Here is a 14,958-nt window from a genome sequence, read left to right as displayed (position 1 = left end):
TACAGTGAAGAAGTAACTAAGAAGGCACGAGATCTTGATATTAATAGGCTGGGAGGAAGAGTTGGAAGTGAGTTTTTTCAAGGCCGCGAAGGAGAAGTCCCCGTTCACATTGTTTCTTACCTTCGTCTCACAATTATCACTTACACAATGGGACTACTCAGTTACTTGGCTTCTCGTCATGGATGACGGAATTCAATTGTCCTGGAAAGTTCCGCACCATCCCCGCGTCACTCGAGGTTTCTCAAGTTAATTAATTGCAAATGTTATTAATATAAATTTTGAATTACCAGTGAAAATCCAATAATATGTAATTAATTATTACACAATTGAGTTTCGAATTTGCAAAAGGTTGTACTTACGAATATGATATAAGGCGATAAGTCATCGTATAAATTTGTAATCAAAATTTTTCAAGCTTATCATGTATTTTAAATTCCAAACGTAAAACATAAAGTTACATTAATACGTAAATAACATTACAATGTGCAATTGATAGGTATTTTATAATCTAAACATACATGTAAAACGCCGTGAACATTAAAGCTTTTTCAATGTACTTTTGCATACACATAATGTACATGAGTGAACTCGAAAAATATTGACAACTTATAAAATTGTAATAAAAAGTAAATTTATTTTGAATTACATCTGTCTTCAACTGATTATAAATCAAACCTATAACATGTATATTATAATATGAAAATGAATTAAAAATTTACGTACTAAAATCAAAAATGATTTTTAAAATGTACATATTATTATAACGTATTTATTGAGAAGCAATTTTTTGTTACAGTAGTAAATACATGGCGCCGTTATAAAATAAAATAATAAACAAAAATTTCTATGAAATTACTAATTGTAATAAATACCAAAAAAAAAAAAAAAAAAAAAAAAAAAAAAAAAAAAAAAAAAAAAACTAATAATAATTTCGTTATCATTATCTCCTAATATTATTTATAATTTATTTTGAGATTGATACACGCACATATATGCATCGCATAAAAGTCTTTTAGTATATTTAGGTAGTAATCGATCATCTGTTAACGATGCTATTTTGCTTGCTCTCTCATTACTAAACCAATATGAAAATTCTGAACATTGTACAATTTCAGGTATATTGTAACCATTTTGTTCTCCTAGAAAATATCAGACTATTTGTAACAAAGATTTAACGTATTATAGAATGAAGATAACAAATGTGTGTCGAAAGATTTCTTCGCATAAAAATTTAGTGAAATAATATTTGTAATTACCTTAAATTACAAAATTGAATTGTGCAATTTATCTATCTGCATTATTGAACATTTTACCTTTTCTATCTGCCATTGAATCAAAAAAACACCAAGGTGCATCAGATCCGGGACCGCATTTAACAAAAGAAACATAATGTGATGTTTCTATGCAAACAACTGCCCGAAGTTCCAAATATGATCGGTGTACAGGAATTGTTTTTTTTATTTCCTCATACTCCATCGGTAAAACAAGTTTATTGGGTTTATGGTCTTTTCTGTTTACGTGAGAATGAACCTAAACATTTATGTTATTGAAAACAAAGGATTTACAAATAAAATAAAATAAAATAGAGTTGTGCTTCAAACCCTCTTAAGACATGAATTGCAATAACCAGCATTTTCAAAGCCATTAAAAATAACAATATTCTGTGGACAGTCGGTACATTCGTAAGAAGCTAATTTATCACAAACGTTGCACTTTTTTGGAGCTGTAATGCAAACAATTCTTTATTATACAATAGCTTGCGATTGAATAGAAATTGTATAATCTATGACTTACGATCTTCTATAATATCTGTCACATCTAATAGTAATGTTGGTTGTATTTTTGAATACATTTTATATGATTTGCCAAAACGGGGCATCTGTATAATGAAGCACGAAGGAACCTCTTTTAACCTAATTTTGCTCATTTTGAAACTTTGTTCAAGAAGATGTTGAACCGATGGAAAAACAAGTTTATCATCCTTTTCCACAAAAAGTTGATAAAGATAAGCATCCTGTCCAGAGCTGAATTTTAAAAATGGTTTGGCTTTCAGTGTATGTGCAAGTAACGATGTTAAAAATTCTTCTGGATCTATACAAAATAAACAAAAATCGTTTTTACATTAAAATATATTAATTCTATTTAAATATTATACTGGCAAATTTGTTAACCCTTCTCTTCGCTGGTTAAACCGGAGATGGAAGATGATTTTTCCAATAAGGTTCGTAACTTCATAACATGAGGGGCTGTAACACACAATTTTTTTCTTAAAGGATTGACTATCTCTTCTCGTAATACTTTTTGAACTTCCATATATTCTAAGCAATCCTCTTCATTTGGTGATCTAAAAATTGATTGGCAATATTTTCACTGAAACACTACTATAATTTTTTTTTTAATCAATTACCTCCATAAAAGAAAATCAAACACACTAGTGAAGGCAAACATACTGAACAAAGTGGCATCTAAATAACAAGAATTATGATGACCCTGTATACCACGATATTTTCTAAAAATATTTTTTGTATTATCTTTCACCTTTATAGGTGGCACTATTTCATTAGCAACTGAATTCTGAGTGGGTTTAAAATCTTTTTTTTTTGAATTAGAATAACAGCTACTAGACTTTAATTATTGGACATATAAATTTTAATTAAGAAATTAAACTTGTAACTAAAAGAAATTGAAGTTAAGTCTACTTACGGCTGTAACGTACTGTTGATACCTATTTAAATCGGTGACATATGCATTCACTGGATTACACCGAATGTATTTAAGATTTTGATAATTTCCATTTGTCGCTGATGGGTACTTATAATCCTAATGAAAAATATCAACTAAATAAAGTAATTTTCTGAAAAAATTATTATAAAGAAATTAAATTACAATTACAAATTCAATAGTTGCTGTCAATTTATTGGAACCCTCAGGATATCCAATCCAACGTATCACTCCACAATGCGTATCATTATTCATAAGTACTTTAACTTGTGAACCAATTTGTGATTCGCCAGGATTAGTATATTGTTGAATATTTGTAGGTTGTATTTCATCCATTTCATAATCTAAATATGAAATCAATTACATTATTTATAAACTAATATAGTTCTAAATTAAAAAAGAAAAACTTCATTTTTTTTTTTCAAGTTTTTTCTTTTTTTAAAAATTTTATAAAGAATTTACTTTTATTACGAATGGACGAACTACTATAATTACTTTCGCTATCTAAATTATCTTCTACTTTTAAATCAATATCACTACTCCATTTATGTTCTAATACAAAAATTGGAATATCTTGTCTGTCCATTTTATGGATAAATTTCAATAATGATCGAATTTCACAAACGCTGCTACTTACTTTAAGAGTCCCCAAATTAATTTCTAATTTTAAACTCTAAGTTATTATTATCTCATCCGCTACACGTACAAGTTACTCTAAAAAAGTTTCACAGCTTTTTACACAAGTATAACCCGTAAATGGTTTTATAATTTATAATTTATTACCTGAATCTAGAGGATCAAAATATGTCAAATTTTTATCCAATTTTTTTTTATAATTTTGTTGCTCCTCCGATTTGTTTTTTACCGCACAGTTTGAAATATCACAGGCAATATCATCAATCATTTTGTTATTATTGTCAGTATCTACAAACATGGGGTACTTTTCTTTTTTCACAGTATAATTAAACTTTTTATCAACAGTATTTTCTGTATTTTTAGTAATAAAAAAATTGTCAGTATTTTTAGGTTGTAGTATATTATTAGATAAAAAATCTGTCGAGAAAAAAATTGAAATATACTTATATGCTTTGATTAAAAAATATATTAAATTTATAAAAGATAGATTACAAAATAATACTTTTTTCAAAATTTGTGATAGATTCAAAATTTGAATGTTCATATAGAGATATATCCGTAATTGTTGCGTATATTCTAGATGAATTAAAATTAAGTGCTGACTTTTTCTGTAAAATCATATTATGCCTGTCAATGCAGAGTTAAATTGTTAAAAATTCATGATAAGTAAAAGCATATTTTCTTACTGAGAAATCTAAGCCAAAATAATACCCAAATCCACGATTCAATACCGAACCAATGGATTTAACTTCCATTAAATTTTGTTCAGAACCACTTTGATTATACAAAACTTTACTACCTTTTTTAATATTTTCAATCTCCTTACAAAGATTTTCATTGTTCGCTATCTTTATTCTCTCTTGGAAATTTGTAATAGGACACAGAAGTTTCCAAATCAATGGTGAAATTAGACGCAAATCAATCAAATTGCATTTCCATATTACATCGTACCACTTTTCATTATCATCGCTGTACAATAACACTCTTCTTTTATCGTTACCCTCAACTCCAATTGATTTTGCAAGCTGCCCTGGATATACTTTGCAAACATTTTTATCGCATGAACCGTTTAAGTGTATGGCAATTGTCTCGTTTACAAATATACAAAATTCTATTGTTCTTGGATTATCTTGAATAACTAAATGACTTAATTTTCTCAAATTTTCTTCCATTTTAATTCCAAGATATTACAATAAAAACTACTTAAAGCTACTAAATTATATTTGTCGTGATGTTTATACTAATTTTATAAACAAAATTTAAGCAATTACATCAAAGTAATTGCGCATCTTCCTTCATAAAACTTGAAGCATTGTCCATTTATTATAAAATACAAATCATTCAACTTGCATAAAATTAATTTTTCCTACCGACGCACTTAATAACGTTCTATAAGGACTTTAAAATGTTGAATATTCCAAATGATGAAAAATCATTTGAAATTACTGCATTAAAACTGTAATTCTAAGGTTTTTATAATATAAGTTTTTTTTTTTATAAAGCTGTTCCCAACTTATAACGTATATTTCGCCTCTTGCACAATCAACAAATTTTAATTTTGCTTTGCATGTATTTGTAATAATACCGTGTAGGTGTAAAGTTGCTTATTTGGTTTCAAACTTCGACGTCGAAAGGCAAACGTAGAGGGAGGAACTAAGAGATCGACTCTTAAATTCCCTTTTGTTATATCAAATTACAATAATCTGGTAAATATTAGTAAATCGAATATAAAGCCGAAACTATAGTAAAATGATTGTAGCATTCCAAGCAGTATAAGGTGGAATATCAGATTTTCAATTGATATTCCAATTACTACAATATCATTACTCTTAAATGACACGCGTTAAAATCATATGAATTGCACATTTAATCGAATAATATAAAATATATTAGGATGAGATCAAAACAATAAAACAACGAAACACAAGAGTAGCCGAAACAGCCTTCGCGCAACCTCCACAATAAACAAACAATCGAACACGGAGTTTATAATAGTAACTGGTGAATTATCAGTGATAAGCGTACAATTATAGTAGGCGTAATGCATTTACGCACACTATACTTCAATCGCACAGGGCGTGATAAATAAAGCAATTGTAATAAGCTGTCGTTTCAATACTGCTTAACCCAAGCGCAGCTGCACGGCGATGTCTCTATCTTCTCTATCGTAAGCCTATGCAGCATTGTATTCAATAATAATGGAGAATAAACGATCGCATTTATTTATCATTCAATCAATGAAAGCTTATTTTATCTCAACGTTAGCCATCCAATTGGCTCCTCTATTTCGCACTCCCGTCGTACTATCCAGATCCCCCATCGGCGGCTTAATTGCCGAGAATGTTTGGGCAGATTGACATTGCCGCCATCTAGCGGCTTCGGAACAACGAGATATTGCGGGTGCACACGTGATTGTGGCAATGTGCGAGGGCGAGGGAAATAGACGAGCAGGGGGTGCGAATGGGCATGGGCAGTATGACAGACACGGCTGAAGTGAGAAAATCCTCTTAATCCGAAGTTACGGGGGGTAGCGTTAATTTTCAACGCTCTGAAGTCACAGAAGCAGAGGCGACGGAGCGAGAGGCCGGCTATAATGATGAAGTAGAGGAACGAGGGAGTCGGTCGATTAATCCAGATTTGTTTTAATTACGGGTCGCATTAGCCAAAACGTTGAAATAAAAGCTGTGGTGAAAATGCCCGAAGTGGAGGAGGACAATTTTTGTAAAAAAATGAGACGAGCTACCAGGGAAATTCACGCGATCAGCGATGCCCTGGTGAACGCCAAGTTGGCCTTTGGTATCTCCTATACACTTACATTTCTTCTGATTTATATTCTCTCGATTATACGATATTTTCATTCAATTACATTTTCTGCTTCAATTTTATTATAATTTTTCTATTTAACTATTATTATGTTCTCCATTTAATTATTAATTTTAATTGTTATTAATAGGTTTCATGGATGACAAGGTGTGGGCAGATGGTCTTTTAGTATTTTATGAAATTTTTCGATACCTAGAAGGTGCTATGCTGAGATTAAAGAATACAAAAGTAGGGCAGTTGAGAATTGAAGGTCTTCAGCGAACGGAAGCATTTGAAAAAGATCTTGAGTTTTACTTAGGAAAAGGTTGGATGAAAAATTATACTCCAAGGTAAGTAATTGTCATTTAATCGATATGGAAGAGATTTCGATCTATTATACAGAACATGCATTTCAGGGATAGCGTAATCAAGTACTTGATGAGACTTAGGGAAATCGAAGATACGGACTCTCTACTTCTAATAGCATATATTTATCATCTTTACATGGGTCTTTTGAGTGGTGGAATAATTTTGCGAAAAAAAAGGCAACTCGTACAAAGAATGAATCCATTTAAAGATACGGTGTTGAACGATGGTAATCATCTGACAGATTTTGGTGAATACAACATTTATGAAATGAAACGTGAACTGCGCAATGCAATGAATAGGATAGCAGACTTATTAGATGAAGATACAAAAAACAAACTCCTCGAAGAAAGTAAAACTGTTTATATGCTAAATAATGAAATCATTAGAAGTGTCCAAGGAGCGGGCTCAGTGATTATTAAAAAACTTGTATATTTTTTTATTTCCATTATCATTGTCGTCTGTTTTTTCTTTCATTTATTTAGACAATAGATTATAAAAAATCATCTTCCAATCTATTCAGAACTGTACATATATTTTCTTAATTATAGTAATAAGTCCTGCTAATAAATCATTACTATTTTATCATTAATAAGCAGGAACACTACTTTACTGTAGTCATTATACAGTTCTAGTCGATAGATGAACATTGTAAGAAAGTAATTTATTCCAGAGCAAATTATATAATCAAGAACAAGATAATGTAATATAAAATTTTCTTAGCATTAAGTAGTTAAGTGATTTGTGAAACAATCGAATTGGCCAATTTTTTGCCACAATGTTAGAGAGGAAAAAAAAAAAAATAAAGAACAAGTGTAACTTGTAATTTTTGTATCTTGCATCAATTAAAAATTATAAATATTTTGCAATTGCTTGTAAATACTACTACAAAGGCTTGCAATAAGTAAAACAACTTTTCAAATAAAATTTTTTATATTAAGTGATAATCCTTGCACTTATAAAAATCATATTAATACTGTAGATGTAATAATTGTGAAAAACTATCACTTCGGACACATGTAAAAAAAGAAATATCAATGACTTTATGAAAACTATCATATAATGATGATTCTACCAATCATCCATAATCTATAATTTTATAAATCGCTCTATATAACTATTTCAATTATTCAAAATGCTTTACATTTTTCAACAACAGTATAGAGCTGACGTAATCTTATGCTTAACTATTTTGGCAATGATAAAATTAATTTATAATAAAATGATAGAATTATTAAATCACAGCATTGCTTTTTCTTTTTTACATAATAAAGTTAAAGGCAATTGAGTATTGACTTTTTGTCAAACTTGAAATTCATCCAAACTTGTGTTCGAAAATCAAATTCTGAAAAATTACAATTAAGTGTTTGTACTCCATATTGAGACGGAGTTGACTTCTCAGACGTTTTTCGAGTAGTTTTTCCAAAACTGGATTTGCCATTACTATCTGTAACAGGTAATAAAAATATTATAACATTTGTAATAATTATAAATATTATTATAAATGCAAATTACAACTGTTTTTTTACCTTTCTTATCTCTACCACCTACAGCAGTTTTATTGCTTACATTTTCAAAACGTTTTACTCCTTGATTCGTCGATTCTTTTGAAAATGTATTGGATTTAGCTTTTAATGGGCTATCTACCAATTGTTTGGCGAGAATTGCCGATGATTGTTCTCCGTTTGATTCTCCAAACAAATTGCGCTTGAATGCCCCTTTGGAAAATGTATTTTTATTTTCATGAACTCTTGATCGATTTGGTATAGGTGAGGTATTAACTTGACGTGGATATTTAAGATCTGTTCCTTCGTTCTAAAATTCAATTTCATTTGAATGATATAATTTACAGTTTCACCATAACAAATATTAAGAATTATTTATACTCTAGAGAATATTTGTTGTCGTTTGCTTTTAGCAGTAGATTCGATATCTCCAACAGATTTGTGACGGTGCCTCCTCGCTTGCGCTGTAAACGTATTTTTATCCCTTTGTAATTTTTCTTGAACCCACCTTTTCATTCGCCTATGTAGAATAATAATTTAAATATTCTCATTTAAATTTAACCAATTAAAATTAAGATAAAGCCTTACTTCACAAATGGAACTACCATAAAAAATGCATTTGGTCCTACACCCATTTTTACCTTTGGTGTCATATCTTTTTTATTATTAGGTAAATTTTCCAGATCAAACCATTCTACATTTTTAATTTCTTTGCGTGTTTTCGGTTGGAATTTTGTATCCTTTTGTACTCCGTATATTAAATACAATCTGACAAGTTGATCATTAATAACAGATTCGATATATTCATTTTTATCGATTAAATTTGAAATGTCAAAGCCAGTTTCTTCTAAAACTTCTCGCACCGCACAATGAGAAGGATCTTCATCTTCGTTAATTTTTCCTTTTGGAAAACCCCAACTACTTTTGGCCCAATAACTTTGAACAAGCAAAACTTTGGTTAAATCTTCATTTAAAACTATCGCACCAAATGTAGGTACATTTTGTTTGTATTCGCGCCATTGATCAAGTATAACATCAACACGTGGAACATGTGGCTTTAAAAAGGGGATGTGCCTGAAAATGTGAGTTGTAAATTCTTTCATGCCACATGATTTCAACTTCGAGTCCTCTTCTGTACAATAAAAATCTAAGTAAAACCAATGAGCAAGTTCTATTTGAAAACATATACGAATGTGATCTTTCCTCTCTTCCTCGGGAATATTAATGATGAATCGACTGCAAAAATTAATATTTAATGATTTTTCTCATTAACAACTTGTAGAAAATACTTTTTAAGTAAAAATTTAACCTGCTTAAATCATCGAGAATATCAACTGGAATTGCATGTTCCGACATTTCTTAAATCTTACAAATTATGCGATAATAAGTTCGTACTTTCTCTTAATAAGTTAAGATAACAATTTTACAAAACTACTTGCTTAATTAGAAAATCAAAACAAAAATTTACTGCGACCGTAGTTACTACGCATTTATACTTCTCGCCATCTTGTATGTAATCGATGCCTGATATATTACGTACAAAATAATTAGAAGTCAATAAGTATTTTGTATTGGACTCTAAACAATAATAAATATGGATTCTTATAGGTATAACTGCATTACCAGAAATCAATAAAAAATTGTTATTATTTGTATTCATGTTGATTGTTAGTATATACGTTAGTATTGTTCCTTTGACATACCGGTGGTTTTATCATAATTTATTTTTAATTTTTTTAAATATTATTTCAAGATGACTCAAGAAGTGATGGGTAAACAAAAATATAAGTTTATTAATAATTTTCAATTGTATTCAAAGTATAATATTGTATGATTATAAAATGTTTCCTACAGATTCATTGTTTGCGATAAGCAATATTGAAATTCAAGAAAGTCATAATAATGAAGATATTTCATTTGATAAAATTATTGGGCACATAGAAGATATTCTAATGGGTAAATTTATTTGCTGCAAATTATTTACATTAAATAAATATAAATATATAACATTAATTCTTAATTTTAATGCTGCAGAAAATGAATTTCAGTCTATACAACAATACTTTTTGGATAATTACTGGAATATATTTGAACCAATTGAAGAGAATAAATTAATGTACATGGAAATATTTAACGATTATGTAAGTTAAATTTGAAAATTAACTTATTGTGAAAATATTTTAATATGTCTTCGTTTTATTTAGAACAAAAGAATTGATAACTATATCACTACCAACTTAAAAAAAATTATACCAAATTTTTCAATGGATGACTTTATAAATGAATTACAGTTTGTATAAAATTATTTAAACCTTACATTACAAGCATCAAATAATTAAAAAAATAATATTTATTTATTTATTTATTGATACAGTAAAAGACGTTCTAAATTAGATGGAGAAGTTTTTGAAATCCTTCTTACATTTACTGATTTTTTAGCATTTAAAGATTTACTTTTGGATTATAGAGCTGTAAGTATTTTAACTTTAAGAATAGAAATTGTAATAAATATTGAAAGTAACAATGCCCTTTTTTTATTTAGGTAAAAGAAGGAAAAGTTCAAGATCTAAGTAGCGGTATACTAATAAAATCTACCAAAATGTAAATAATTTTAATATCGATTTATCATTACTTATTTATTTCTCAAATACGTCATTCTAAAAATAATTTTTAATTTATTACACATCTGTATTTATAAATTATGTGAAATTTAAATAAAAATGAATCAAATTTCATATTTTAAAATTAGGTTATTATAAGAATAAATCGAATTATTTTATAAAAAATATTACAGATCAAAAATAACCAAAATTTGTAACCTAAACGATTAAAGTTATTGCATAAAAATTTCCATTTGAACTAGTCGAATATTTGTTTCATTTGGCATTCTAAAAGGAAGAGTTCCTGCAAAATTAGTTAATGCACGAGCGTGTTCTCTAAGATCTTTTAATTGTTGTTGTCTTGCAGTATCATCGTATTGACTGCCTTGTAAATCATTATACCGATGATAAAGAATAGTCATCGTTGCTAAAAGGACATCAGCTAAAGTACCGGTTATTTCTGGCGATACTCGACGTAAAGCTGTAACCCTTTCATCAACTTCTTTAACATGTAGTGGCAATAATTTTGAATCGGCTATAGTCTAAAAATACGATAAAACATATTACATTATAGAATACAATTAAAAATGGAATAAGTAATTTATTTTACTCATTATTACTTTAAGAGCATTTTGATGTTGATTATTATGAAATTGGTCAAAGAAAACCATAAGATCTCTTAAAATGTAAAAAGCTGCAACTGACTCAGCTGCTGCTTGAATTGGCAGGCCTTGATACCTATAATACACAAAAATATACAAAATAATTGATTATGTCACTTAAACTTTATGTAGTTAAATATCCACAATATTCTCAACCTTACCTAAGACTTATTTCAGTCGCTTTAATCTGTAATCGAGATCTAAGAGAACCTGGAGTACTTTTTTTACTAACTATTTGAGCTAAAAGAACACTCATTAAACTTAATACTTTTTCGTGATTTCCAATTAAATCGTACATTAAAACAGCATCTTCCAAAAAGCCCTTTCTTTGTAGAGTTTCTGCACTAATATTAAGAACATCGTCCGTATTTATTTGGAATTGATCTAGTAATCCAGGTAATCTCCTATCTTTATCAATTTTTCCAACAAGTAGTGTACGGTTATCCGATGAAGCCTCTACAATCATTTCTGCTACCGATGCAGCAAACATGTTTCTTTCATATGGATCTTTCATATTTCTATTATTCCAAATAAATAAAATATACACAATTATTTAAATGAATATAAATGTAAATGATTACTATAATTTATTTTTAAAACTGACCTCAATAGAAACAAATAGTGTAATGTCTCTTTTGGATCGTATGATTCAAATTTTTTCACATAAAGTAATATTAATCTTGCAAAATTTAGTCTTTTTGCTGGAGGCTTATCTGCAGGATCTACGCTTATCAATGGAGCTAGTACACTTTGACTGACTGCTAATAAATTATGCTCGTGCATGGCAGCAGCTAAATGAACTGCATGAACTAAATGTTCGCCTCCGGCTCCTCTAGCAAGAAATTCTATCGCAGCTTCAAATTGTCCAGTTAAAAATAACATTGAAAAATATAAAAATGGTTGATCATGAGCATGATAATATGATTCACCTAAAGCGTAAAACAAAATTTAATTTTTTTAAAATTTACTTATTACAAATAAATGCCACGATTCATACCATAAATATCTAAAATAGTTGTTTGTAAATTTTCTAAAGTTAATTTAATTTCTGAATCTGGTTGGTCCCTTACTTGACATAATTTAAGCCACAAATAATCATCAGCTGCCGACATGACTTCAGTATGTAGATCATCGGGTTCACATGGAACGAGTACACAATAAGCAGCCTTTTTATAAGGATCGGTAGCAGATCTTACATGCTTCCTATAATGAAGTTTTAAAGTCGATTCTGCTCTAGAGGTGGGATGATGTTGTGGATCTTCTATTGCTTCTTCAAGAGCAGATCTAAATTCTTGAAAACTAGTACCACACTGATTTAAACATTGCAACGCTGCTTTTAAATCACCAGATCTCATACAATAATAAACTAAGGGCCACAAAGGCTTATCTTCTACCAATACTTCTTCCAAATCTCTCATATTTTGTATTTTAATTCCAACAAAACTTTTCACTAAGGGTAACGTACCAGGTTTACCTCCTCTTTTAGCTTGTGCCAAATTCTCACTTATCACAGAATTCATAAATTCTTTATATCTGTTTTCAAGATACTTTCTTGCTTGAGATACAATTTTTAATTCAACAACACTACTATTTCTGTATTTGAGTTGATCACCCGTTGGTGTTAAGGGTAAATCGATCATAGATTTCACCATTTGCCACATATCCAAAACTTTTTTATCATAAAATGTTTCTGCTGCTTTAGTAAAGATTGTAAATAAGAAAGGTCTGATAACTCCTTTTAATATTTGTTCATTATAATTTTGCAATTCTCTAACATAAGCAGCTTCTATATTACTTAGATAATTTATCATTAATCCATCAACTTTAGTCCTTTGGGGTGTTCCACGAAGATCGACTAACTCTCCTGATGGAGCAGTCATAGCATTCATGATTTCAAATCTCATTTGTTTCCATTCACCAAGAGTATGCTCTAATTGTTGAACTCGATTTAATTCAAAAGTCTAAAAATTGTTATAAAATTATGAATAAACGAGCCTTTATGAAGAAAATATAATGCACTTTTTGAAGTACACAAAAGTTTTTAATAAAATCATTGCTATAACATGCAATATATACGACAAATTTGGGCAATACTTACATCCCTGTGAACTTGTTCTATGATTGAGAGTATAGCATTCTCTTTTTCATTCTTAAGATAATTTACAATATCAGTATCAGCTATAGGATCAAGAGGCTCAAATGTTCGTCTAGTACTTAGAGAATTTAATTTTTGTGAAATTTGTGATAAGTCAATGCCTTTTGATCCAAGAAGTATGTGCCTGAAAAAACATAAGCATTAAATAGTATTTTTCAATAAAAGAATTAATGAATAATCGGACACTTACGCGTTAACTTGATTATCTTGAGTTCCAGTTTGTTTCATTTGTAACCATATTTCATTAGAACTATAAAGTATTTGTCGAAGGTTTCTTTGCACTTGTGGAAGATCTCCATTTCCTTCAACATCAGCAGCCATCTGCTCTGCTATTCTGAGCAATTCATTTAAATCCGAATCACCCATTCTTTAAATGTAATATTTTCAATTCACATAAATATAAACCACTGTCCGTTTCTCGTTACTAGCGACTATTATTTAAATACCGCTAAAACTTCATAACCTTATAACGTAACGCCGACTATTCACGTGTTGCGTTGCATTGAATCTTAAAAATTTAAATACATGATATCTAGAAATATTCTCTTAACTTGCTTAATACATTTTTTTTTTTTTTTTTTTTTTTTTTTTTTTTTTTATTTTAATGTTAAAAATAATTAGTTATCCTGTTAATTCAATTAAAAATTTTTTGAAAACTAATTTGCATTACTTTAGAAACATGTGATAAAATCCAGAACAAATAGCAGCTACACTTTCTTGAAATGAAATCAATATTGATTAAATATTGTGTTTTTACCTTTTAAATTTTAATGGTCAGTTACTTTTATAACGAATTGTTGTAATAACAAAAGAATAACAAATGCAAATATTCACTCTCAAATTCACGCAAACACAAATACGCGTTGCAACGATTTGAACAAAATGGCGCGAAAATGCATCAACATTGTAACAGAATGTTTCAGTATGTTTCATTTTCTTTTTTTTTTATTATTTACTTATTACAATGAAATATGATTTAAAAATTTGAACAAGTATTTTTAAAAAGAATTGAAAAATTATATTTGAATTTTACTTAACAATATTTCAGTATAATATAAAAGATTCAACGACTCGGATTTAGTTCACTATTATTAAATAATCAAATACAATTCTTTGTAGTCAAAATAATAGTATTTCATATAAACAATGGGAAAAAAAAAAAAAAAAAATGAATATCGAGCTAATTATAAAAATATTTAACAAATTTTGAAATTTAAAGATGCATAAAAATTATAAAGATGATTATAAAAGTCAAATAAAATATTTTTTGATTAATTACTAAGTAAATAAAGTAAATAATTAAATAAGCAAATAAATCATTAATATACCTTCGATTATATATACTTATATAAGTACTTTAAATAATATAAATATTTCTTTATATATGATTATTTAAATTTAAAGTAGACAGATGGTGTTGTGTTTATACGGGTGCATGCATTATTTAATTATCGATTATTTATTTATAGCATCGAAACATCTAATTAAAATGAAATAATTAGAGGGAACCC

The 14,958-nt window shown here is 28.6% G+C and overlaps 5 protein-coding genes across 5 annotated transcripts; 2 read left to right on the top strand and 3 right to left on the bottom strand.

The window, feature by feature from the left end:
- Positions 1-933: 933 nt before the first annotated feature.
- On the bottom strand, positions 934-4,551 carry CYLD (ubiquitin carboxyl-terminal hydrolase CYLD). The gene is made up of 10 exons (XM_011501005.1): positions 4,032-4,551; positions 3,505-3,661; positions 2,893-3,065; positions 2,704-2,820; positions 2,408-2,625; positions 2,172-2,344; positions 1,795-2,091; positions 1,602-1,723; positions 1,314-1,530; positions 934-1,139 (listed from the first exon to the last, which is right to left on the bottom strand). Exons 1-10 carry the CDS (start codon positions 4,527-4,529, stop codon positions 958-960), a joined length of 2,154 nt encoding a protein of 717 aa, XP_011499307.1. The 5' UTR covers positions 4,530-4,551; the 3' UTR covers positions 934-957.
- Positions 4,552-5,811: 1,260 nt separating this feature from the next.
- On the top strand, positions 5,812-7,017 carry Ho (heme oxygenase). Its single transcript, XM_011500800.1, has 3 exons — positions 5,812-6,153; positions 6,311-6,509; positions 6,576-7,017. Exons 1-3 carry the CDS (start codon positions 6,051-6,053, stop codon positions 7,015-7,017), a joined length of 744 nt encoding a protein of 247 aa, XP_011499102.1. The 5' UTR covers positions 5,812-6,050.
- Positions 7,018-7,508: 491 nt separating this feature from the next.
- Positions 7,509-9,779, bottom strand: DCP2 (decapping mRNA 2). Its single transcript, XM_011500799.1, has 5 exons — positions 9,340-9,779; positions 8,619-9,266; positions 8,412-8,550; positions 8,055-8,340; positions 7,509-7,972 (listed from the first exon to the last, which is right to left on the bottom strand). Exons 1-5 carry the CDS (start codon positions 9,384-9,386, stop codon positions 7,800-7,802), a joined length of 1,293 nt encoding a protein of 430 aa, XP_011499101.1. The 5' UTR covers positions 9,387-9,779; the 3' UTR covers positions 7,509-7,799.
- Positions 9,780-9,783: 4 nt separating this feature from the next.
- On the top strand, positions 9,784-10,675 carry LOC105363336 (ADP-ribosylation factor-like protein 2-binding protein). Its single transcript, XM_011501004.1, has 6 exons — positions 9,784-9,802; positions 9,885-9,986; positions 10,065-10,171; positions 10,235-10,320; positions 10,405-10,501; positions 10,573-10,675. The coding sequence occupies exons 1-6, from the start codon at positions 9,784-9,786 to the stop codon at positions 10,633-10,635; spliced, it is 474 nt and encodes a 157-aa protein (XP_011499306.1). The 3' UTR covers positions 10,636-10,675.
- Positions 10,676-10,799: 124 nt separating this feature from the next.
- Positions 10,800-14,009, bottom strand: LOC105363176 (nuclear pore complex protein Nup93). Its single transcript, XM_011500798.1, has 7 exons — positions 13,638-14,009; positions 13,391-13,571; positions 12,290-13,253; positions 11,897-12,221; positions 11,454-11,810; positions 11,251-11,368; positions 10,800-11,172 (listed from the first exon to the last, which is right to left on the bottom strand). The coding sequence occupies exons 1-7, from the start codon at positions 13,811-13,813 to the stop codon at positions 10,864-10,866; spliced, it is 2,430 nt and encodes an 809-aa protein (XP_011499100.1). The 5' UTR covers positions 13,814-14,009; the 3' UTR covers positions 10,800-10,863.
- Between the last annotated feature and the right edge of the window lie 949 nt (positions 14,010-14,958).

This window comes from Ceratosolen solmsi, unplaced genomic scaffold, assembly GCF_000503995.2.
Source record: "Ceratosolen solmsi marchali unplaced genomic scaffold, CerSol_1.0 scaffold27, whole genome shotgun sequence".
In the NCBI taxonomy this organism is placed as follows: domain Eukaryota; kingdom Metazoa; phylum Arthropoda; class Insecta; order Hymenoptera; family Agaonidae; genus Ceratosolen; species Ceratosolen solmsi.
This window is presented reverse-complemented; position numbering and strand designations above follow the sequence as displayed.

What these genes read in the sequence shown, in the direction of transcription:
- CYLD (XM_011501005.1), bottom strand. Translation starts at nt 4,529, where the DNA reads ATGGAAGAAAATTTGAGAAAATTAAGTCATTTAGTTATTCAAGATAAT. An exon ending in TTTAACCAGCGAAGAGAAGG is followed by an intron (nt 2,092 to 2,171) that starts GTTAACAAATTT and finishes TATTTTGTATAG; the next exon opens with ATCCAGAAGAATTTTTAACA. An exon ending in TTCAATGGCAGATAGAAAAG is followed by an intron (nt 1,140 to 1,313) that starts GTAAAATGTTCA and finishes GATATTTTCTAG; the next exon opens with GAGAACAAAATGGTTACAAT.
- Ho (XM_011500800.1), top strand. Translation starts at nt 6,051, where the DNA reads ATGCCCGAAGTGGAGGAGGACAATTTTTGTAAAAAAATGAGACGAGCT. An exon ending in GAACGCCAAGTTGGCCTTTG is followed by an intron (nt 6,154 to 6,310) that starts GTATCTCCTATA and finishes TGTTATTAATAG; the next exon opens with GTTTCATGGATGACAAGGTG. An exon ending in ATGAAAAATTATACTCCAAG is followed by an intron (nt 6,510 to 6,575) that starts GTAAGTAATTGT and finishes CATGCATTTCAG; the next exon opens with GGATAGCGTAATCAAGTACT.
- DCP2 (XM_011500799.1), bottom strand. Translation starts at nt 9,386, where the DNA reads ATGTCGGAACATGCAATTCCAGTTGATATTCTCGATGATTTAAGCAG. An exon ending in ATTCTCGATGATTTAAGCAG is followed by an intron (nt 9,267 to 9,339) that starts GTTAAATTTTTA and finishes TAATTTTTGCAG; the next exon opens with TCGATTCATCATTAATATTC. An exon ending in GACAACAAATATTCTCTAGA is followed by an intron (nt 8,341 to 8,411) that starts GTATAAATAATT and finishes ATTGAATTTTAG; the next exon opens with AACGAAGGAACAGATCTTAA.
- LOC105363336 (XM_011501004.1), top strand. An exon ending in CATAGAAGATATTCTAATGG is followed by an intron (nt 9,987 to 10,064) that starts GTAAATTTATTT and finishes TTAATGCTGCAG; the next exon opens with AAAATGAATTTCAGTCTATA. An exon ending in TGGAAATATTTAACGATTAT is followed by an intron (nt 10,172 to 10,234) that starts GTAAGTTAAATT and finishes CGTTTTATTTAG; the next exon opens with AACAAAAGAATTGATAACTA.
- LOC105363176 (XM_011500798.1), bottom strand. Translation starts at nt 13,813, where the DNA reads ATGGGTGATTCGGATTTAAATGAATTGCTCAGAATAGCAGAGCAGATG. An exon ending in GCGACTGAAATAAGTCTTAG is followed by an intron (nt 11,369 to 11,453) that starts GTAAGGTTGAGA and finishes TGTGTATTATAG; the next exon opens with GTATCAAGGCCTGCCAATTC. An exon ending in AACATCAAAATGCTCTTAAA is followed by an intron (nt 11,173 to 11,250) that starts GTAATAATGAGT and finishes TCGTATTTTTAG; the next exon opens with ACTATAGCCGATTCAAAATT.